The following is a 23280-nucleotide window of genomic DNA, read 5'->3' on the forward strand; positions in this document are numbered from 1 at the left end:
TCCACAGCTTTCCTCTCACCTCCTTCCCACCAGTTGTGATCTGATGCAACTGTCAAATCCTCAGCATGTTTGAAACCTACTTGTTCAGGCGCCAAGTGGAGACTCATCTAATCCCTGCAACGAGTCAGATGCTGCAATTGTGTTAATGCCATGCAAGACTTCCACTTTCCAGAACTTCACCAAATTTTTTTTAATATTATCAAGAAACTAGGATTAAATATTAGCTCCCTTATGAACTACATAATCTGAAGAAAAAAACCCCAAACCCTACTCATTTGATCCTTTTCACATGCTACCTAGACTGCCCTCATGTCCTTCCTAAGGGCAGAACCTCCTCTCACACCATTGCCTACTCTGGCACATCAACACTACAACAGTGGGACTGTGCCCACACATCACCTGCTTTGGTTGGTTTCCCACCTATACATGCCTCTGGCTGTGACCAAATACTATATCACCCAATACTAGAGATTCTGATAAAGGCAGGTGGGCAGACTGAAGGAAGCCGTAATAGATACAACAGTCCCTCCAGATCTGGGATCTGTGCAGGATTAGAAGTGACTTTTTTATAAATTTCAGTAGTTGAGGAGATGAGAGCAGGGATTGAAAAGGAAAAGAAACCAGACAAGAGCAGCAGTTAAGAAAAGCCTGGGAGTAAAACCAGTGGGAGAAGAGGAGGCAGAGCAAGCACACAAAACTGCGATTATAAAATCCCCCAAATCTTTCATATCCTAAATTTAAAGCAGAGCACAAAATGCTGCCCTGCTCTTGGCTAGCGCTGTTCTCAAAGGCCATAGTTTATCAAATAAAGTTTGTTGCACAATTTAGCACTGGTTGGGTCTTCTAAAGCTGTCTGGGATTACAAATGCCATTGAGACAGGTCCCCATGCCATGTCATTGCCAGTGATGCCTGAGGCATCTTGCCTGCATACTGCAAAGTAGAAGTAAGAAGCTGAACAGTGGAAGAGCCATGTTTCACCTTGGCACTGGGAGTTGGGACTGTGCACTATTCAGTGAACCCAACATCACCTTATGCATGGAGTATTTTCTTGGCAACTGGTCCAACAGTGTCACCCTTTCTTAGCTGTTGGCAAATCCTTAGAAAGCAAAGATTTGTACCAGAGCTTTAATTTAATCACTGTAAATAAACCCAGCAATGTGGCCGAATGGTTTCATGAGTTACCGGCCCAGTTGAGAGCCAGGACCTGTAACACACTGCCACAGCATCCACTGCTTCCAAGGGCAGAAAAAGCCTTTAAAACAACTTGGGGTTACTGCCAGAGACACAGCCCCAACCTGCACCAGCCCTCTTTGGCTCCTGGACTGTAAAGTGGTTCCAGGAGCAGCCCCACTGGTGCCCTTCAGTGCTGGTGCTCCCAAAGCCCTTGCAATTGTGTGGAGGTCACAATTCCAGCCCCTGCTGTGCTGCCATGCTGCTGTGAATGAGCTCTGTGAGGCTGCAGAGAGAACTGATGGCACCCCAGAGAAACAGGTCAAACAGAGGCTCTTAGACATGCTGCGAAAAGAGGTTTTAGAAGGTCTCTCTTAAGGAACTATGGAAAGTTTCCCGCAATCATCACTTTGCTTCCTTTGCTTGTAACCGTGTAAATCAACTCCTAATATCCTGTTTACTCACTGCGGCAGCATAAGAGCAGGGGGAAACACGGGAGCCCTTTAGCCAGAGAGAATTAAATAAAATAGTGGGAACATCCCACAAATACCAATGTCAATTAATTCATTTGTTGCAGGGCAAGAGTCCTGCATAATTTGTCCTCTGAGTAGTTTATTTTAGCTAATTGCTTATCCAGCAAGAAGATCTCCCCTGCATGACCCATTTGCTGTGCAAGAGGCTCGACTGATGAGAAATAAATGGTCACCTTCCAGAGGGCATGGAGTGACAGCAGGGACACTCCATATGCTGTTCTGGTCCTCAGACCCACATCCAAGGAGAGGAATGCACCCATACGCAGAGACCTCATAAGCAGGGTGAGCACTGGTGTCCAGGTTCTCCTGAGGAAACCAGGAGACCACAGTTCCCCTTTCCAGGACAAGCAGGAGAAGGGAAGGCTGCAGATAAGGCAGCCCCCACTACGGCTTTACTTCCACCCAGCTGCATCATTGCAACTCACAGCAATGTGTTCACCCATCACTCGCCTTTTACAACAGCACTTAAGGCAACACAACAATTTCAGTTTTGAGGATGGAGCTTTTTGTCAGCCACATCACCCTCTCAGCTTCTCTACCAGAGGCAGACAGAGCAGAGGCAGAACCAAATGGCTTAATTTGAGGCTTAGCCTCACTGCTACATCCCCTGTCTGTAAATATTCCCGGGGAACAGGTGGAACAGAGCTGTCAGACCCACAGCCACCTTCAACTGGCCAAAAGATGGAATCAGGACAGATGTTATTGGTCTCATCAAAATTTTGTAAATTGAACAGTGAAATGGAACAGCCTTATTTATCTTAATTTAGTTCATCCTTGACATTTACAAAATAAATACAGGAATAATACTGTGGGCACAATTCACTCTCACTGATGGCAGCAGGAATCACACGTGCTCTGACAAAGGACAGGGAGTGACATGGCTACTGTCTGCTGGTAGCAGAGCAGGAGGTGCCACAGGATCCCCAAGGATCCACCAGTACCCCTCAGCTCAACACCTCTCTGCAGCACCAAGTACATTCTCGCTGGACAGAGACAGGCAATGCTGAAAGGAGAAAGGGGAGGACTGCAAGGTGATGCTTTGAGATTGGCTGGGCAGCAGGTTTCGAGTCACCACCAAAGAGGTAACAGGATTTCTGTCAGGAAAGCTTCAAGCTTTCACATTCCACTGGGAGGCTTCTGATGGGCTTTTACTGATGCCTCACCTCCCTCAGAATCAATAGAAAAGAATAATCCCACAGCTAGGCATAAATCATGTTGCACAACTCGGCAAATCATCACGTGGGATGCCTCGGGATGAGGCCGCTTCTTTATTTCCAGAAACAGCACCATTAATGGTTTCTGCCTGCCAAGCAACAAGATTCCCACTTCACAGCCCTGGAAATCCCTATCCCACACTGAGCCCAGCCACTGTCTCCACTTACTGGGGAGCAAATGTGGGCACAGCTCATCTCAGCTGCTGGGTGTTGGGCTGGGGATGAGCCAAAAAGGCAGAGGGGCTGCGGAGGGACAGATCCACCTGCCCTGACACCAGTCCTGACAGGTGCCCATCTGCCTGGGGCCACAAAGCCACTCCTCACACCAGTCCCAACACACACTCACCTTTGCAGGACTGCAAAGCAGCTCCTAAAACCCCTTTTACCACCTGTCATCCTGGTGGTGCTGCTTCAGGTGCAGCAGCCCCAGGCCGGAGACTGCACTGCCTGTTTATGGGAAACAAAGCAGCCACAGCACGAGTCAGAAACTCAACACTCCCACAAACAGCAGCTCTGGAAAACCCCAGCAGCACCTTCCCTCATGTCACTTTACATCCCATCAGTAACTTACAGGAAACAAAACGGCCTGGCAGAGTTATCCAAGGGTGTGAGACTTTAGGTACATCTGTAATTAAAACACAGACACCAAAGCTGCAAAGCAGCACCATAAAGCAGATCATTTTACAGCTGGCTGGGCTCCCTCTGATGTACTTGAGAACCATTTTTAAGTGACATAAAGTTTAACATACCGGTACATCTGCCTACCCACCAGATTCTACATGGAATTTAAAATTTAATTATATTAAAGTATTGTTACAGTGCACATAGCAAGAACGCCAACCAAGTGTAACTTGAGGAGAATCTTTGCCAGATTGTTGTAAATCTGTGTTTTCAGGACTAGGAAGAAAAAAAAGAAAAATTCAGACCTGAACACCTGTATCAGTGCTCTCAGCTTCATTATTGCTCACCCACCAACTGCTCCACATTTGGGCTGAGCAGAATCACACACTTGTCCAGTGTTTCACTACAATATCAATGCACACCTACAGCACCTGTGCCTGCCAAGCAATTACTCCTCACACCACAGCAAAAGCAAAGCCTGCTCACTGCCTACACACACTTATTCAGCACCAAAAGGAAAACCTCAACGTCTGCAGGCAGCTCCTCATCTTCCAACAACCACAACACAAACCAATCTGTCCTCTCCAGGCTGAGCAGCAGGTCCTCTGGGATGCTTCCAGCTGCTCTGCATACACAGGCACAAACATCCTCCCCCCAGTTCCATGTTACCAGCACATGCTGGCTGACATTCCAATGGACAACTTAAAATAACACTGTGCTTGTCATAGAAAACACAGTCCCCATCAGGAAATCAAAGCATCAACCCCCTGGACACAGGGTACCCTCTGCCCCAGCTCAGGGGGCCCAATCTTGCTTCAGCCCTGCACTCCAACCTCAGGACCAGGTTTCCAGGAAGCAAAAATCCTTATCAGTAAATAAAGAAACCAAATAAATAGTTTATTTTTCATCAGTTGTTATTTGCAGCCATTAAGATGCAACAACTAGTTGCTGGATGGTGTTTTTGACACAGAGAATACATTGGAAGAAACAAGAGAATATCATTAAGGGTCAATTAGGAGCAACTTAAAGGTTATTTTTGCATATCTCACCTCCTGGATAAAAGAAGGTTCTTCAGTGCCATATGAGAATATAAATAAAGTTGCAAAAGTCTTTAACATGTGACAAATATTTTCATTTTGTTGCTGAAGAATAAATAGCAGGTCTCCTGCCACTCTGAAGCCTGCACGTACAACACAGGGAAGGGCAGGTCCAAGGTGGTTCCACAAGAGCCACCAAACCCTGTCCTTCAGGGCCCACTTCAACAGGAAGCACAGAATGCTGGACAATGTGGAATTGTCTGCCAGGTCGGGCTGTGACCATCAGAAGTCCCAGCCCAACACCTCTTCAGCACACTCTTTCTTTCCCTCTGTTCTACCTGGGACAAGGGCAGCTCCTCACTGATCTGCCTCACAGCCTGGGAATCCCCCAGCACAGGGGGCTCACACACTCCAGCAGCCTCCTCAACCATAAGCATCCTCCCATGTGAGATCAAGAACAGTCAGGGCCTGCCAAATACTGAATATCCATGTTGTCCAAAGCCACACTGTGCTCCTTGGCCATACCCATTGACAGAGAAACCTACCAAGCCTTGCTGCAGGCAGATGAGTTTGCTGAATGATTTCACTGCTTTGTTATCAGATAATTGCTTTTTCTGACAATTCCATGCTTTCCAGAGCTCTCCTCTCCTCCAAGGGGCAATGCTGCAGGACTCTTACGGGTCCACATGAAGAGAAGTAGGAGCCTCTGCAGCCCAGCCGTGTGTGCCTGCAAAGCCAGGCAGTGGGGGCACGTGTTCATGTGCATGGACCAGCTGTGGAGCCACCATCTCTGACACACATCCCTTTGATATGTGGGAAAGCCCAAGCCTGGTGACCATGCACAGGGACTGCAGAGCCATTGCTGGGATGGAAGAGCCAACCTTCAGTCCCTGTGCCAGGTGAGTCCACAATAGAAAACCACAATAGAAACCTCTTGCCTTGGTTGTCCAAGCTGACCAGCTACCTACAGAGGGAAACCAGCTCTCCCAGAGGACCAGCACACACCAGGCTGGATTTGCCATGGGAAGAATTTGGAAGGAATAGTTGAAGACCATTGCCAGGCATCTGGATGGCTCCCAGCAACTCTGACCTTAGGTCACTTTACATCAACACAGTGAGCTGTTAAAAGAATTCATTATTGGTATCTCAACACCCCTGGACCACAGCAGCTAAAAATCTATATGAACTTAAGGCTCTTAAAACCATCTGTGCACTGTTTATTCTCTGCAGGGAAAATAAAGAGAAGAAAATACTGAAAGCAGCGAGAAGAAAGTGTTGAGAGTCATGAAATCTATAAAGTGTTAAGAGAGATGTGCCACATTTAGCAGGGATTATGTCAAGCAGCATCCCGAGCCAGGAGTGCTGACAGCACACACACACTGCCTTCAACAAAGGAAAATAGGTCGTACACGACCCCAAACATGCTGGCAGAGCTTCCAGCAGCATGAGCAGAAAACCCAAATTTCAGCACTGCCCACAGGCAAGGTTAATGGCCCTGGATCCTATGGAGAGTACGAGCCACATGAGAGAGCAGGACCTTTAAAACGTGCCTTGGCAGTCTAAACAAGGTCTCAAGAGGACTTTTATTCGCAACAAGCACAAGGGGAGATGGACAAAACTTTTGCCACCGATCACAGCTCTGGGCAGCTGCTTTTCCACAGCTTCCAGCTCCCATAAGCTTCTCCTCCACAGGAAGCCTGTTTCATTTCCCAGCAGCCAGCACATCCTGGCAGGGGCATCTACCCCATGCAGTGGGACAGCTCTCACACAGCACTGGAAAGAAGGCTCACAAGGTAATGGCCTAGCACAGTGAATTAATTCCAAAGCACAATTGTTTTCAATCTTCATTTAAACCCAACCTTACCTAATCTCACTTTAACGACATAGGAAATGGAAATTCCCTTAATAATATAAGTTATGAATATTTATTACCCTATTTTTACCTGAAAATTGAGTAATTCAATTAATTTTACTATTAATTATTTAACACAGAATTAATATATTGCAAGATCCTAACTTTTCTTTACGATGCTGCTGATACAGATATCTCAGATAGGGGATGTTCCTCACACTGGACTGATGGACAGCAAAGGCACAGGGTGTGCTTCCTGAGCAAGGGGCACCTGCACAGAAGATGAGGAGACTCCAGGAACTGCACCCATCAAGTTCTCTGTGGTGCAGGACTGGTCCTCCCAGCAATCCCCGTGTCTCTTCCAAGACATGAAGCAGGCAGGGGCAGAAACACATCTGAACTGCATTCTCAGATGGAAAACTGACCTTGCAGCTTCTGGGCACAGCCAAGGCTTTTCCATTGCCTGGGGTCCCTTGTGAAATAGTAAAGTCACCTCAAATCGCTCAAGAATACTTCTAAAATACTGTACAAATGCTAATGGCAGAAACAAAGAAGCAAAGTATCTTGCTCCGTCAGAATGCTTCTGGACTCAGAAAATTGACTTTGTCATTGAAATTCCAAAGTAAATAACAATTAAGTTCTACTTGATATATAAATGTCAAGTAATTTTTTTTTGTCATCGTGATTTGCATTTAAACTTGGAAATGTCAGACACTTGGCCCTGCTGCATTAGCAGAACGCTTCCCCCGCCCCGCTGCCGGAACACCCGCTGCGGATTACCCGGCACATCATCAAGTAACCAAACACCATTCCAAGGCAGCCTCAAGGTCAATGCTTGTGAGGTGTACTTGCTAATTTATGTTGATCAACTGGAGTGCTCAAAAGACTATTGTAATAATGCTCCAGTACATTTATATCAGTGTATTCAATCAATTGGAGTCGTTCAACAAGAAGTTTCATTAAAAAGTAATTTTAGGGATCTTTTCCAAAGGTTTGTCAGAGCTCATTCAATGCCACCACAATGGCAAGAAGGCCTCCCCTCCATGTCCATGACTAAAGCAATACCCAACTATAAACATGGGAACCTCTGTTCAGGAAAGAGATTAAAACATTCAGAACTGCAAGGCTGGCTGTAAACCAGCTTGTTCCTCATTGCCACCCTCTGCCTTAGCTGAGTGACCTGTGAGCATCACAGCCCAGCCTGGCCTGACCCCCTGCAGCAGTTCCTTCACCAGTGGCTGAGCTGGACAGTACCAAAACCCTGTCACCAATACCAGCCCTCCGCCAATAGCTGCAGCAGCACCAGCTCCCACAGGCACTGTCCAGCTGTGCCTGCAGCCCCCATCCAGCAGTGACTCCTCACAGCACACTATACATCACTGGATTAGGAAACTCTCTGTGTGTCAGTGGTGCAATTAATTTTTATTAATTTTGTGAGATGAAATTAGTAGCACCCACAGCAGCAAACAAAGAACGGGGAGTGTTCCAGTTCAGTGCCAAATCGATGTCATTAATTCTGCAATACTGGGAGCCCTGATTGTAGCAACTCAGCATTTAACTCTTCCAATTAATTTTTATATTAAAAAAAAATAGAAAACTAACTCAATGATTTCAGAAGGACCTTGAACTCATGTCACAACTTTCCTTCTCCTGGGACATTCTTTCTTCCAAGTGTAAACACAAAAGAGGAAGGTAAGGAAATGCTCATCAGAAAATTATTTTCATACATTGTCTTTAGCAAACCAAGCTCTTAATACCAGAAGATGCTACAAAAACATCTATAATCTCATATCTTTAACGATGCCATGTAGAGACAAACTAGTTAATGCGTTTTCTGACCCTTTAAAAGGTTTCTCTGGCAAAGGCTCAGCCAGAAATTGTTTTGAATTAATTCTGAAACTGGGATTACCAACCCAGAAAAAAAACATTGCTAATATTAACTGAATTACCTGCTGTTCTGCAGCCAAGGAGAGCCTCACAGCTGCCACCAGCAGGAAAGATCCATTCAGGGCCCTTTCACCACCATGGCAGTTCCAGATCTTGGAGAACCACTGAGAAAGCAATTGGGTTTCCCACATCTCCTTCTCAGGTGCTACATGTTTTAATACCATAAGCAAATGCATTACTTACCAATGTCACAAAAATATAGTCTGGGGGGAAAAAGCCCACAAAAGTAAAACAACACAGCTCTTTGGTTCCCATATTTCTTGGAAAGCAGGTCCTCTGTGGTCCCACCTGCAGCTGCACTGCAACGGTGCAGAGAAGGCCTCCACGTCCATCCTCTCCTCAGCTGGGTGCTGTGGAACACCTGGAATCAATCTGTGCTGTTTGTTAGGGTGGCACTGCTCCCTGTGTCCCACTGTGATCTCTGTCTCTGCTCATGGCAGCAGGAGGTGATGCCAAACCTGGAGCACGCTGCTCCGGGCCCCTGCGGCACCGGCCCCTGCAACGGATGATGCTGGGATGCAGGATGCTAGAATAGGCTTTTCTCTCACCTGGGTCCCAGCAGGCTCCTTCCAATGGCCCAGCCCTCTGCAATAGGAAAGGGGTGGATTGGGAGAAAGAAAAACAGCAAAAGCACAGCAAGACCAGAAAGCAAGAGTCGTTCTCTGCGTTAGTGAGACGTATGGAGCCAGAACACAGCTGAAAGAGCAGGAAAACATCCACAGCCAAAACTCCATGTCTGGGTTCCCAGGGGAGGGAGAAGTTAAACATTTATGGCAGCACGAAGAAGACATGACATTTACTGAATAATAAACTGCAAACATGTCTGTTAATGCAGCTTTTTGGGACCTCCTCACCATCAAACACTTAACCCCAGCAAGGGAAACACCAGAACGCAAACAATCCCCGTGCCTGCCTGTGAACAGGTGGCACATGGTGGGGCTGGTGCTTTTTTATTTATTTCAAGTTAGAGGCAAGGGAGCTCTGTCAAGATAAACAGCCCATGACCTTGCTCAGAGGCTTCAGATCTGCTCATCTGAAGGGATACAATTAAATCCTGTGCAATCGGGTTAAAACTTTAAGCTGCCAAGACTGTAGCTGTTCCATTTTTAATCAATCTGATTTCATTCAATAAAATGCTCATTAAGGCAATTAATGAGAGTTTGGTGTCACAAGCCATCAGGCATGACTGGGAGTTTCCACTTGGTGGTCAAGTCATTGATCAGTGAGTCAAGTCATCAGCGCGAGAGAGTCAATGTGCTGAGCAGGAGAACATTACCTGGTTTTGGGGGAGGTTGTTAGCCACTCCTCATGCTTTTCAAACGTTATTAAATAAGCTGCAATTTCCTGAAAGAGAAACGCAGAAAGAAAACAGAGTTACTTGAATGGCTGTGCTGGCAACTGGAAAGTTTTCTAACAGAGACATGGAGCCGCCTACCCCAGGGCCAGGCTGCAGCTGAAATCGGGTTTTGACTGACAGAGAGCGCTCAGTAAATGTTCACATCCACGCCACCAAGGCCAGGCTTAAACAGGACAATGAAGAGATGCAAATGAGGAAAGGCATTAACATTTTCCAGCACAGAGAATTTGCTGGTAACTGTGGTGACCACGGCATCGCCGCGAGCCCGGTGTGACGTCAGGAAGCAAAGGGGAGGGTAGCGACAATACGGACACAGGGAGCTAAATAAAATACTTATAAATAGAACAGCATCACTGCAGAGAGAATTACTGAATTATTAATCGTTGCCATAAAAAGCCAGCGGGTGACATCAACGTAAGTCATTGCTCCCACTTGCAGGAATGATACGGGCGATTACTTCCAGATCAGAACTGATTTGTTTGCAGGAAATTATCGGCGCCAGAGAGATAATTCACGACAGTGCCTGTAAACAGGCCTGAGGAACACGGGACAGACATTCATCCATTTCCTGGATACAAACCCAGGGTAGTCACAACTGCCACCACACCAGTAGTGTCCCAATATCTAGAGATGGCCACGGATACCTGGGACTGTGCTGAAAATAAGCGCCCTGTGATATATTCAGAAAAATGTAGGGTTTTGATGGTTATCTTCCAAAATTACCTCGGAGGGGCCTGCATAGCAAAAGGTGAACAAGTGAGGCCAGTGAAACTGCCTTCAATGTACAAGTGCCTCAGATCAGACCCACAAACCACATGCAGCATTATCTCCAGAGCCACTGCAGCAGAAGTGTCCCCAGGCTGTACCTCCCAACAGCACAAGCCAGCGCCAGGGCTTTCCACCAAGAGAGGGGTTTTTATTATTTTTTTTTAGCTAGCTCTATATAAGGGCTGTCGCTTACAGTACCAAAGCTAAAAATCCCCACAATGCTCTCCAACCAGCTGGCCCAAGCATCTGCTAGAGCCACAAAATGCAATTATATTACTCCCAAACGAGACGTAAAAATATCTTGTTTCCAATACTCTTGGTTTTAAGACTCATACTTAATGTCCTCTGGGCATTGCAGCGGTGCCAGATCTCCGTGTTATGTACTTTATTAGAGCTGTGTGAATGTCATATTAATGACTCCTGACCAACATGTTTACACTGCAAATAAATTCTCCTGGAATCCATCTATGCACCCCTTGTATTCCAAGCCAGCCTCTGCAGGTTTAAGGGATCCCCATACACACAGATGACAGAGCAGCAGCACGAAACTCCAAGAACTCCTCTTTTTAATTTCTGGCTAATGGCAGAATAAAATTCAGCATCAAAGAAAGCCAGTGCAGACCTCCATCACCAACACTGACGACATTCCCAATCCTCACAGTTTCATAGCAGCTGCACTTAAATCAGATGCAAGTGCTGAAATCTGGACACCACATGGCCAAAAAGGTCTGACCTGAGGTTTCCCACAGGCTAAAAGGACCAAAGAACTCCATAACTAAAATTCTTTGTGCAAAATATGAAAAAAAATATTTCAGTAAAACCAGTGCAGTAATTCCACCAAAACTGCTGCAGTCAGCAAAGCTCTATTCCCAACCCATCCCACGTTATGTGTCCTCAGCTCACTATGCTACAAACCTCATGCTGTACAGTGAGATGAGCTCTGGAGAGACTGAGGAACACTCAGGAGGTCCCTACATATCCTCTCCAGCATCAGGCAAGCAAGCATTTACAGAAACAAACCTCTCCAATGCCAGAACAGTTTAGGGGGTTCAGATTAGTCTGGGATTTTGCCTATTCCTACTAAAATTCAACTGCTGTAAGTAGAATTAACTTTTAACTTTTGTGGTTGAACAAATACATTGTTATGGCATAGAAACCCAAAGTATTTCAGGTGAAGGACGCCAGCCTTACCCACGGCTCATTCACTCTGCTCCTTCCTGCCAGTCCATGTCAGGCACATATGAAAAGCTAATCCCAAATCGTCACCAACTGGAGGAGCTGAAGCAATGAGAAGCTCCCATGGGAGGCAGAACATGGGTTTTCACTCTGCTGGTCTGGCCTGCTCATGTTTGGGCAGAGGAAAGGCCAAGTTGCCAGTCAGTGCCACAGATAGATATCGAGGAAGGAGAACACACTTCTCTGCTGCAAAACCCGCTTAAACCCCATTCCTTATATGTTCTGCTTTCTGTAACTACAACTCTGTGTCAGCTCTGCAGAGGAAAGTGCTCAGTCCAGCACTGGTGATCAGAGGTTTGCATGGATGTTTCTGCCCAGTGACTCCCTGTCTACATGGTGGGGCACAGGCAGGGCTGGGGTTCAGCAGCTGCATGGGCTGAGTACTCTGCTGTCACACTAACACCTTTTTTCCCCTTTAAAAAAAGAGGGAAGAAATAGATTTATCACCAGAAGACACAAAGTCATTAAATAATTAAAAACAAAACTATGGGCACAATAAAAGCCCTCTGATAAAACCCTGCATTTTAATGCGTGTTAATTCCCCTAATGATTCTTTCTGTGTCTCACAGGGTCAAATCAATGTCCTCACAAAAAAATCCAATTATATCCCATTCATCGTATCTTTGGAGCAAGGCTATTGTTTGCTTTTGTCTCCTATCAGACCTTTTTCCCATTGCTTCTTGCCCAAGACTACAAACAAAAGGCAGCATGGCACCAGCAAGGTCAGACAAGACAGAGCTGGCTCTGAAACCCCAGCTGGTCCTGGCTCCTCAGTGACTGCAAAGCAAGCAGTGAAATCAAGGGACATGTACACACAACACAAACATTCTCAGTCTCATCACCAGTGAATCCCCCCACAGCACCAGTCAAGCCAGGTGGACCAGGTAGACCCCAAGGCCACCCAAGTTTATCTCCATGAGTAAGGGCATCACACACCATGGGCAGCAGCCCCTGCGTCAGGATGTCCCACCCAGACCCACACGCCCTTTATCCCAGCCTTGAAATTACTGTCAGCATAAACTGAGTGAGCATTGCTGGGAAAGGGTGAACCACTGAAAGCATGCTCAGCACGTGGCCTTCCCTTTCTGAGTGCCTGCAGGACTGAGCCCACCACTCACACTGGAAAGAACAGGCTTGATTGACCATCTCAGGGAATCATCCCATAAAGCAATGAGATTATTTAACATTTAAATCACTTGAGTTGTGTTTCATCCTAAACTTGGTCAGATAATTCTGTGATTTGTTTAGACTTGGTTGCTCATTCTGACAGCATTTTATCTAAGTGCGCATTTATTTTTATCTAAGTGCGCATTTATTTTTATTTTGCACTCCCCAGTTTGTTTAGATTATTAGCGTGAATGCACCAGGGAGCCACCAGCTGGGAAGCCCAGAAAGCTGAGTGAGACAGGATACAAGCAGCTCCACTGTCCCCAGACAACTGCCACCAAGGATGTTCCCATTGCTCCCTCAGCCTCATGCCACTGTGGCACCACTCAGCCTGGCGTTCCCAGCTCAGACACAGTGGCAGAGCCACCACACGCTCCCCTCCCAATGCTACGTGACTGCAGCTCCTCAGACACTTCAATATTTAATGTCAGCAGGAATGGCCCAGAGCAGTGGCACATGGGCGACCTGATCTCACCCACCATGTCCGAGGCGCCGCGCCGAGGACGAGCGGCAGTGCCGCAGCCAGCGGCGCAGGGACAGGGACAGCAGGGAGGAAGAAGCTCCCCTGGCACACTCAGTGCTGCCCAGCAGCTGCTGCAAAGCTGTTTCTCTTCATGCACAGGAGCCAGAGAGGACATGGCCACAAAGCACAGGACAGACTGATAGGCAGGGATCTGACAATGTCAGAGAGGCCCATGACCCATCGTGCACGCAGGAAGGTGCCAACTCTGCTCTGAGCTGAAGGGTTTCCAGTGAACACACACATTTTTTGGAAATAAAGTTATAAAAAACTCTGAAACAGTCAATTAAGGGGTTCCCTAAAGCCATAGATTGAATGTTGGCTTCTTCCTCCCAGCTCAACTCCCTCCAGGTCATCCTGCATCATCACAAGGTATCAGCAATTCCCACCTGACCTCTCAAAATAAAAAGAGAAACTGTAAGGGAGAAGGATTCCCTGGGCTAGGCAGCTGTGGACACCATCTGGTCTCAAAGCAACATATAATTCATTAAAAAAACCAGTCTGAATTTCAAGTTATTACTTTGTAGGAATTATACACACCCAAATTAATAAGCCTGAATCTATGCATGTGTCAGGAGAAAGCAGAAGAGTTTGTACTCATCCCTAGGTTTAGACCACAGAGCTAATAAAGCTGCGATCTCTTAAGCAAGCACATTTATTCTCTTAGGAATTCACCATGTCCTCTCTGCTATAAAGACAATTTTCAGCCCATCACTTCCTTATCGTCCTTCTCTGAAATGAAAATAAAAAATCCATGTTGACTGTGGACCATCTTCTCAGCTAGGATTGAGCCATTTTCATTTTCTACCCATCCCCACTCTCAAAGCTATTAATATTCTGAATATCCCAACTACAAACTGCTCTGAACACCACATAGAGTGGGCTCACACCACCTTGTTCAGCATCATGGGAAGAAAAATCAAAATCCCATTGCATTCACCCAGTTGTTTGTCCTACATCAGCAACACTGTCAAGGGGATAGCTCATGAACTGGGTGAAACAAGGAGCAGGAGAAAGGCAAAGCGAGCCCACGAGTGTCCAGCAGGGACAGGAGGGTCACTGTGGGCTGACAACACCTGTCAGTGATAAAACACTCCTACACCAGAATGTTTCACTGCCATTTCAGGCAGGACTTGGTTTGGTCTTAAAGTGTTACCTGTGTGCAGCCAGCCTGATTGAGCTCATCTCTGCAGGAACAGGCTGAGGGCAGCCCTGGCAGCACTGTCTGGTGCCACGGGACACTAAAGCTACTGAGTGGGAAATGTCTGTGGTTTAGAAGATGCTTGCCTTGGTTCCTTGCATGGCAGTGAGCAGCGGGATTGCAGGAGGGGGGTTGTTTTCATTAATAATGGTGTCTCACCAACCATCTGCTAAAGGTCCACACTATTAATTTAACAGGAAAAAAATGGAATAGATTACTCTACAGTTTTCAATTAAAGTACATGATGTCTTCAAACTGCAATCTTAATTAGATATTATAGGGTGACATTTAGGAATCCTGAGCTGTGATGGCTGATCAAGTCATCTGACTGCGATGGTGTTCTGCAGCACTGCTGGGGCCTCATGCACCCAGCACCGTCAGGAGAGCTGTCTGTGTTCGGATTCCAGAGCTGGAGCACCTCTGACAAACTCCTGGGGTTAAAGGACCACAACAGTGAAACCCATGGCAGCCTTGGCACAACAGAAAACCAGCTGCAAATCAGAGTGGACACAGTCCCAAAGAAAACTTATGGAAAGGGGCAGAAGAAAGGGAAAAAAATAAACCAAGTGGGGAAAAAAAAAAAACAAAAAAACAAAAAAAGAAAAGTAGCAAATGGACAACTCAAACATTTTGTTTTCAAGGTTAAACCTAATAGGGAAAAAACAGATTTGGACAAGAAATAATTTTCTCTAAAAAAGGAGAAGGAAAAAAAACCCAATCAAGAGCACAGGCAGTGACTTAGAAGCACTGGAGCTGAACAAGATCTACTCAGCTCCTTCACCTGCCAAACACATGGACAAGAGCAAACAGAGACATGCACTGGGTATTTCAAAAAATCAAGAACATAACTGGACACAACCCCCAGCCATGAACCACTCAGAAGCACCGTTAGTCACAAGTAAGAGCAAAGTCAGCCTTTCCATCAGCCCATGCCTAATAGGATTAGGATGGATTTTATCTTCCATTTAGGCCCCCACACTGAGGACAGTCAGTAAAACAGAGCAGTAACAAATAACGCCCAATCTTGAGTTACTGGAAAACACCCACAGGTCATTATGGGTTTTTTTTTTTTCTTTTAAATGACCTTTGACTAAACCCTGTGATTTAAAGAACCATGAACACTGGCATCCTGCTGGCACTGCTGGTTCAGTTCACTTGTCCTCTGTAGCCTGAAAGAGCCAAATATGCTGTGGGACAAAAAAAAAAAGAAAATTCACTAAGATCCCTGTGTTTACGATGCATTAATTACAGTGTAATAGCAAAAACCTCAATTATTGTACACAATTCAAACAGTCATGTGGTTTGAAGATGACAAAGCACATTCCCCTGCTCCAGAGTGGGCATGTGCTGTCAGAGATGCTGCCCTGCTCTCAATTCCCACAGAAACCAGGAGGAACATGGAATGTTCTGCAGCTCTCCTCCACCAAGTGGCATCATGGGGCATGAAGCACATCCCCTGTGAACCTGCCCATGCCATGGCCTCCCCCAGCCTGGACAGTCCCTCCTGCCATAGGGGGATGCACCAGTCCCACTCTCAGCAGTGGGACCACTGTGCCCAACAAGGTGAGAACACCAGGGCCTTTTCTTGCATGGAAACAGCAGCAAGCCCTTCCAAAGTCTTTCCAATGCAAGAATCATTAAAAGGGAAATATCCCCAGAAATTGCCCCTTTCTACATACTCCTCACTCCCATATGCTCTGACATAATAATGTGCCAAAATGTCTTTTCAGCATGTTTTTGCATTATGCCTAATTCTGTCAGAGTTTTCCAGTCCCACGTAACAACAGCTCAATGCAGAGTCAGATATAAATCTGGCTTAAGAGACTCTCACCAGGAATTCATTTAAAACTGTAAATGTTAAAAGATTCTGCTGCTGATTTATGGCATTTTCTTACTTCAAACAGAATTAAAATCCTTCTTAAAAGATACATATTCAATCATTACAAAAGCTGCATTCAAACGATGCTGCTGGTCAGACTGAGAGCCACAAAGCCCAGGAATCTCAGAATAGTAGACAATCCAGGAATAGCAGGGACTGGGACATTTTACTGGTTCCACCAGTGCTCTGCTGTCATCCCATCACCTCAATCTCACATCTTAATTACTACAAATGGGAGTCCTGGATGCTGGTGCTTTCATGCTCCATCTATCCCACTCCAGCCCAAGCACAAGGATCCCCTTTCTGGAAGATCCATTTGGACAGAGAAGCTGCTGCACCTGAAGTTATTACTGAATGGGTTTATTCATTTTCCATTGTTTACACTGAAGGCTCTGTCAATACCTCACAAGTGTCCTATATCATTGTGCAAACAACATTTAGTGTTAAAAAAAATTACCCATGCTACTCATTATCATCATTCTTATAAGAATTGTTCATGTTTTGCATTTGTGAGCAGAGAACATGGTAGAGCCTCGAGTCACATAGCACAGCCCTGTACCCAAGCATGGCCAGGCTAATGAAAACTCAGGAACAGTGTCTGGAATGAACCTGTGCAGCACCAGTACAACTGACAAAGGGGTTTTAAGCATTCAATTTGTGTAGTAAAGATGCCAAAAGAACTATAGTCTATGAGAAGGTCATGGCTTCGGGCTCTCCTTCCTGGAGGCACATTGCCTGACCTGTACAGGAGTCCCTAATCTCATGCTGCTCCACTGAAATAAAAAATCTAAATGAAAGGACCAGTATCAAATGCAAGAGTAAACAAGTAGAAGCAGCCAGAAAAAGCATTATTCAGATATTTATATAATTAATTGTTATTCAGAAGCCACAGAGCCATTAGCAGAAAGCAGAAAGCACTGTGGGAGATGCCTCCCACACCTCAGAGAGTGGTTCTGTCCCAGGCCCAGCTCAGGTCCAAGCCAAACATGCTGATGTCCCCAGTTCCTGCTGGTGCTGCTGGGTTGGTTTGTTTTGGCAAGATTTTTTTGGTTTGGGTTTTTTCTCCCCAGATCTTCCCTGGTAAATTCAGAATCACAGAATATTCTGAGTTAGAAGAGACCCTGAAGGATCATGAAGTCAAACTCATAACTGAATGACACGTATGGGGATTGAACTTGTGATGTTTGCATTATTCACACCGTGCTTTAACCAAATGAACTGATCTGAGGGTCACTTTGATGGATTCTTCGCAAAATAAGGAACAACAAGCCCAGTTTCTGGAGGCAGCTCCTAAGTGCCAATCAGCTCCAGTGAATTCACAACACTCACAGCTGTCATCAAACCATCCTCCCTTCTGTGGAGGCATGAAAGGGAAAGTATTTCTGCCCCATGTCAGGATCCAGCCATGATGATTAACCAGGGCCCATGGCCCAGGGGGCACAGCAGGTCTGCCCCAGAGTGGCTGCCAGTTGCCAGCTGGCTCCCATCTGTGGAAACTGCCCCTCTGACCTGGAATTATTATGTCTGCTGGCACTGTGAGGAAAAAACCATAAAACCAGAGCAGCATCAGGGAACTGTAAATTCCTTGTGAGTTATTTTCAGACTTCTAAAAGTTTAGTTAATCCTCACCTTTAAGAGAACATGTAAGAAAAAAATGACAAGGGAAAAAAATTACCAGAAAAAAAATGTAACAAAGTGCTATTTCCTATTCTCAGTAGTGCCAGGACAGCAAACTGGCCGAAGTGCCCAGGATTCCCTGTATTTATCCTTGGAAAGGGGTTGACCAGAAAGCCAGTGAAAGGCAGGGCTGATGCCATGTTATGCCAGTGACCTCTAGACTGCCAGCATACAGAACACTGCTGCAGGCTGTGCTGGGGCTGCTGTGTCCTTTCTCATGGAGAGGAGCCAGAAGAGATCATGGATGCTGCTTTCCAAAGGTTAAGCGATTTCATCCTCTTTATATTTTTAAGTGGTTGATTTTTGGGGTTTTTTTGGTTTTTTTAAATAATCATAAATCCCAACACCTACTCCCAGGGCAGGAGCCCTTTGGCTCTGCACTCAGCCAGGGAAGGGAACGTGGCTGCCAGTGGCTGCTGCAGGTGTTATTTTTAGTGCGACAGCTATTTACCAGCTCCATTCCCAGAGGGAATTCAGGGAGTAAAAGGGATGCTGATGCATTTCTTACTAAATATAGAAAAGCGGGTGAGCCACCACACGCAGTGTGGCTGCAGCTTCCTGCTCCTGTTGGGATGTGCTCCCCAGTGGTACCCAACACCATGGCGGGGCCACCCCAGCACAGGCTCCTCGTTCACCACATTCAAACCTTCAAGCTGGTGTTTGGAAAAAAGCTTTGTAAAAGTAGATCTTATAACTAATTGGCTTCACTTTGAAGCCCTGATCCTGTAATGAATGGCTCCCGAAATCAAACAAAGCATTCTCAACACCAACAAAATTGCCTGTTATGAAAGCAGAACATTTTTAGGGTAATATTGACTTTAACGCTCTGTCAAGGCACATTGACAGCAGGATGAAAATAGCCCTCCCTCTGCTCACCCAGCTCTAATCCAGCTGCTGAGAGGGGACCCTGAACACTCATGCCAGGCTGTGCTTTGCATCCCCAGGAGCGGGCTCATTTCCTATTAGTTTAAGAATATATATTTTCAAAAAAAATAAAATCTTGCTGATCAAAGAAAGGGATGAGTTTCAGAATTACTCTGGTCTTCTCTCGTTTTAAGCCTTTAAAGTCCTGGAGAGGCCGTTTTGATGTCCAGGAGCTCTGCAGACCCAGACAGATGGGGATTCCTGGTTGAACTCCTTTTATATTTCCTTTATTGCTTCATATTTACCAATGACCTGGAAATGAGCAGTGTGAAGGTGCCACTTGAACATGACAGAAGGCATTTCCGAGTGAGGCTCAGACAGGCTGGAAAACCAGCCCAGAACCCTGAACAAAATACAAATTGGGCAAATGACTGACACAACACAGAGTGCGTGGAATACAAAAAAACTCAAAGTAATGGGGACTGGAAGAGCAAGATGCATTATTCACCCAGCCTGTGAGGGTCAGTGTTAGTGGCATTACCATTGAGTAAGTGAGGCCATTGGGGCACAGGGAGCAACATGGACACCTTGCATGCACCTGCATCACTGTGAGCCACACTGGTCATCCCAGATCCACTCTGTGCTCTCCAGGGCTCCTGCTCTGGGCAACCACCCAAATCCTACCCATGGGACACCCAGAGAGACCTGTGTATCTATTAATCTATAAATCTATATACAGATACTTAAACACACACTCCTTGGGGCACTTAATTTCCCTCCACAGTTTCCTCAAGGCAGACCACTTACAGAGCAGAATAAAAAAAGAGTTTAATGAATTAAAGTGCACTTAAGCTAGGGAACACTAATGAAGTCACACCTTAATTTGGTATAATTGAGAACCCAGCCCTGCCACTATTTGGATTATGTAATTTGTATGGATTATGTATGTATGGATATATTATGTATGCATGTATGTATTATTGTATGTATGGATTATGCAGTTTGTGGTCACGTGGAAATTAGCAGCTACCTCCTCCCAGAGCAACCTGCTCAGAATGAAGTGCTGGTCACCCAACACCTGCACAGTTCTCTCTGCTTCTATGGGGGAAGGCACCAAGGTTCCCCCCTTTATTTCCCATCCCTGAGGTTTTGACTGCCTTACTTGACCCTGATTTACCCAGCAACCATCCAACAGCAATGCCAGCTCAGGAATGTCACTCTCGAGGACACCATGGGCAAGCTCAGCATCCCCAAGGCAAGCCTAGCCACAACTCCAGAGGGGCCAGCAGTGCTGAACAGGGCACACAGGGATGGCATCCAGGAGCTACAAGGGCACAGCCTGGCAGGCCCATCCCAGGGATGGGCTTTGTGCCAGTCCCAGCTATGCTCCAGGAGTATTTCAGAGCAGGGCAGCTCCCAGGCCCTCCCAGGCATTGTGCTGCCAAGAGGAGACTCTGGCATGTGCAGACAGCTTCTTGTCTGCACTTAAAATACTATTTGATTAAAAAAAAAATAAAAATAAAAATAAAAAATAAAAAGGAAACAAATAGTGTTTTGTGGGACTGGGAGCATCAAGAGCAGAAATGGCAGCAGAAGCAGTGCTTACTCAAGCCACGAGGCCAAGCTGAAAATACTTCAGCTGTGCCTGTGTGAGTGTTGGGGAAGATGAAACTGAGGAATCTTGCAAATATGAATGCTCAGATTCTGGGAATTGTTGGGGAAGGTAGAACAGGAAAGCCCTAGTTACTGAATTACCATAAACACAATAGGATGGCTCACCGAAGCTAATCCACTCTTAACTAAACAATGCTTTTGGCCAGAGGGCAAGGCCAAAAGACACAAAAGACTGACCCGCACCCAAAGATTAGATCTTAGAGTTTAGAATGTCACATGCTATGCTAATATAAGAATTCCTATAGGCTGTGTGTAATTGCTATAGAATTAGTATTTTGTATTAGATTGGTTCTTAGGGATTAGAATATTCATGATGGAAGTGGATTTATTGTGTTACAAACGGGAAGTCACTCTCTCCTCTTCTCTTCTCTTCTCTTCTCTTCTCTTCTCTTCTCTTCTCTTCTCTTCTCTTCTCTTCTCTTCTCTTCTCTTCTCTTCTCTTCTCTTCTCTTCTCTTCTCTTCTCTTCTCTTCTCTTCCTATCTTTACTCCTTGCTCCTCTTCTCCCACTTCTGCTCTCCTTTCCCTCTCCCTTTACCCCAATATCCTTTTAACCCATTACTCCTCTCCTCTTCTTCCTCTCTTCTCTCTTTTCTTTTCCTCTTCTCTTCCCCTCTTTACCTTCTTTACTCTCTCTCTATACCCTCCTTCTTCTCTCTTTCTCTCCCCCTTTTTATCTCTTTAATCTGCACGTGGCTGTGCCGGGCAGCTCCTTGCAGACTCCCTTATAATAAACTGCAACTGTAGCTTTTAGCATTTACAGAGCGTCTGAGTCTTGTTCCTCGCGTCCACCCTGATACAAAGAGTCCAGGAGTCCCTCGCATGTGAGCCCTTGCCTTCAGCTGGTGTGGCTCCTGTTTGCTTGGCTCCAAATGGGGAGGAAAAATGCCATTTCCTCAATGCCTATCCTGGAGCACTGTGAGGAGTGGTGAAGAGGAAAGGCTGCACTGTTCCAGATGCACAAAGAGTACACAGAAGTAGAAAAACGTCATCCCATCACTTAATATATGCAAATTATGTTAAATATTTCATTCATTAAATGGCTCAGGTTATTACAGAATTGTACCTTAAGCTGTTCAGAAAGTTCATTCTTCTTGTACTTGCTCAGTAACGTGAAATAACTGACTGAAATGAATATTTTAGAGTTTGTACAGACAGAACATTTATTAACAATTCTTTCCCTCTCAGAGTCCCTTTCCTAAGCAGGTTTCGGGCACCATGTGACTTCATTTATCCAGAGGGAATGAATTTCGTTTTCCTTTTAAAAGTTTGGTTTAATCTCAGTTTGGAAGAGCCCAACAACCCAGGAGGACCCAAACACAACCCTGCTGGGAGAAAAGAACAGCCACAGAGCTCTTTCCCAAAAGCTGGTGGGGAGAGCTGGGGGGAAAGGAAAGCAACCACAAAATTTGGCCATTTTTCTTCCTCTAAGCCCAGACAGCTCCACTCCTCACACGGAAACAGCTCCTGCAATAGCCCATATCGTGCCACGGGTCCTCCGGGATTTCATATGAGTAATGTGAAGTGACAGGGCTCTGGCTCCTGCCATCCCCTGTCCCTGCCATTCCCGGGCCAGCCAGACAAGGGAGAAGGGGCCACTACAGGCAGCTCCAGCTGCTTCCAGCCGCAGCAACAGCCCAGGCAGCAGCACCCTCCCCCATGGTGGCAGGGTCATTACCAGTTCCATCTAGGGGAGTAGGTCCCAATTAACCCACTAGCATATTCCAGCAGCTCCCAGCCCCATGGCCCAGCATGCAGACCCCCCCTTCTTGGGGTGAGGGCAGGACACAACATACCCCAACATACTCCCAGAAGGCTGGCATCACACAGGGAGTGGCCTGACGTGTAACACAGGCAGCCTCCACCACCCTCCAGGCACCGCCTCCTACCACGTCTCCAGATGACTTTCGCACGCCATGGGCAGCTCCCAGGGAAAACCCACTGGGCTTCAACCCAGCTCCTAACACGCTGTGGCAGCCACGTCTCTATGAACTTCCAGGCTTAGAGGAGACAGAAGGATAAAAATAGTCATCACTGGAATGGTGTCTCCTGCATCTAAGTCAGTCCCTGGCCAGTGACCCAGGAAAGGCGGCTCCCTCTGGCAGGAGTGTGTCCCTGGGATGGAGGTTTACAGTCTCAGCCAAGCAGACACCCTGCAATGTCTCATCAATCTCGGCTGGGAAAAACCTTTCCATTTCCAACGGGAATATGCAAACCAGGCTCTGCACTGTAAATCTTCCTTTGCGGCGCTAAGGAGATAAGTAGGACCTATTAACCTCCCATGTTATTTCCAACTTCATTATTGGAGCTGACACAGGGAGAGCACGCGGTGACGGCTCTTTTTGGCAGAGTGCATGTAAATCGCTTTCTCAAAGGAAATTACTTCTCTGGGCTGAATGTTATTAATCTAAATTCTCCCTTAGTCAAATTGTTGCCCGTAATAAATATGGAACAGGTTGCTACGCTCATCTCCGAGGGCATCCTAATCCAGCTGCAGGTTTTCCCCTCAATTTGAAGGAGCTCCTGAGGAGCTCCTCTGTGAGAGCAGCTTTCACCCAAGGAT

General features: G+C 46.2%; 1 protein-coding gene across 1 annotated transcript in view; it reads right to left on the minus strand.

Annotated features, from left to right (window-relative positions):
• The window catches only part of CAMTA1 (calmodulin binding transcription activator 1), a 239814-nt gene that overhangs the window by 168143 nt on the left and 48391 nt on the right, over window positions 1–23280 (minus strand). The window contains exon 4 of the mRNA XM_056508365.1: window positions 9652–9719. Coding sequence (XP_056364340.1) covers window positions 9652–9719 — 68 coding nt within the window. The remainder of the gene's footprint in view (window positions 1–9651; window positions 9720–23280) is intronic.

Source organism: Oenanthe melanoleuca, chromosome 21, assembly GCF_029582105.1.
Source record: "Oenanthe melanoleuca isolate GR-GAL-2019-014 chromosome 21, OMel1.0, whole genome shotgun sequence".
Classification (NCBI taxonomy): Eukaryota; Metazoa; Chordata; class Aves; order Passeriformes; family Muscicapidae; genus Oenanthe; species Oenanthe melanoleuca.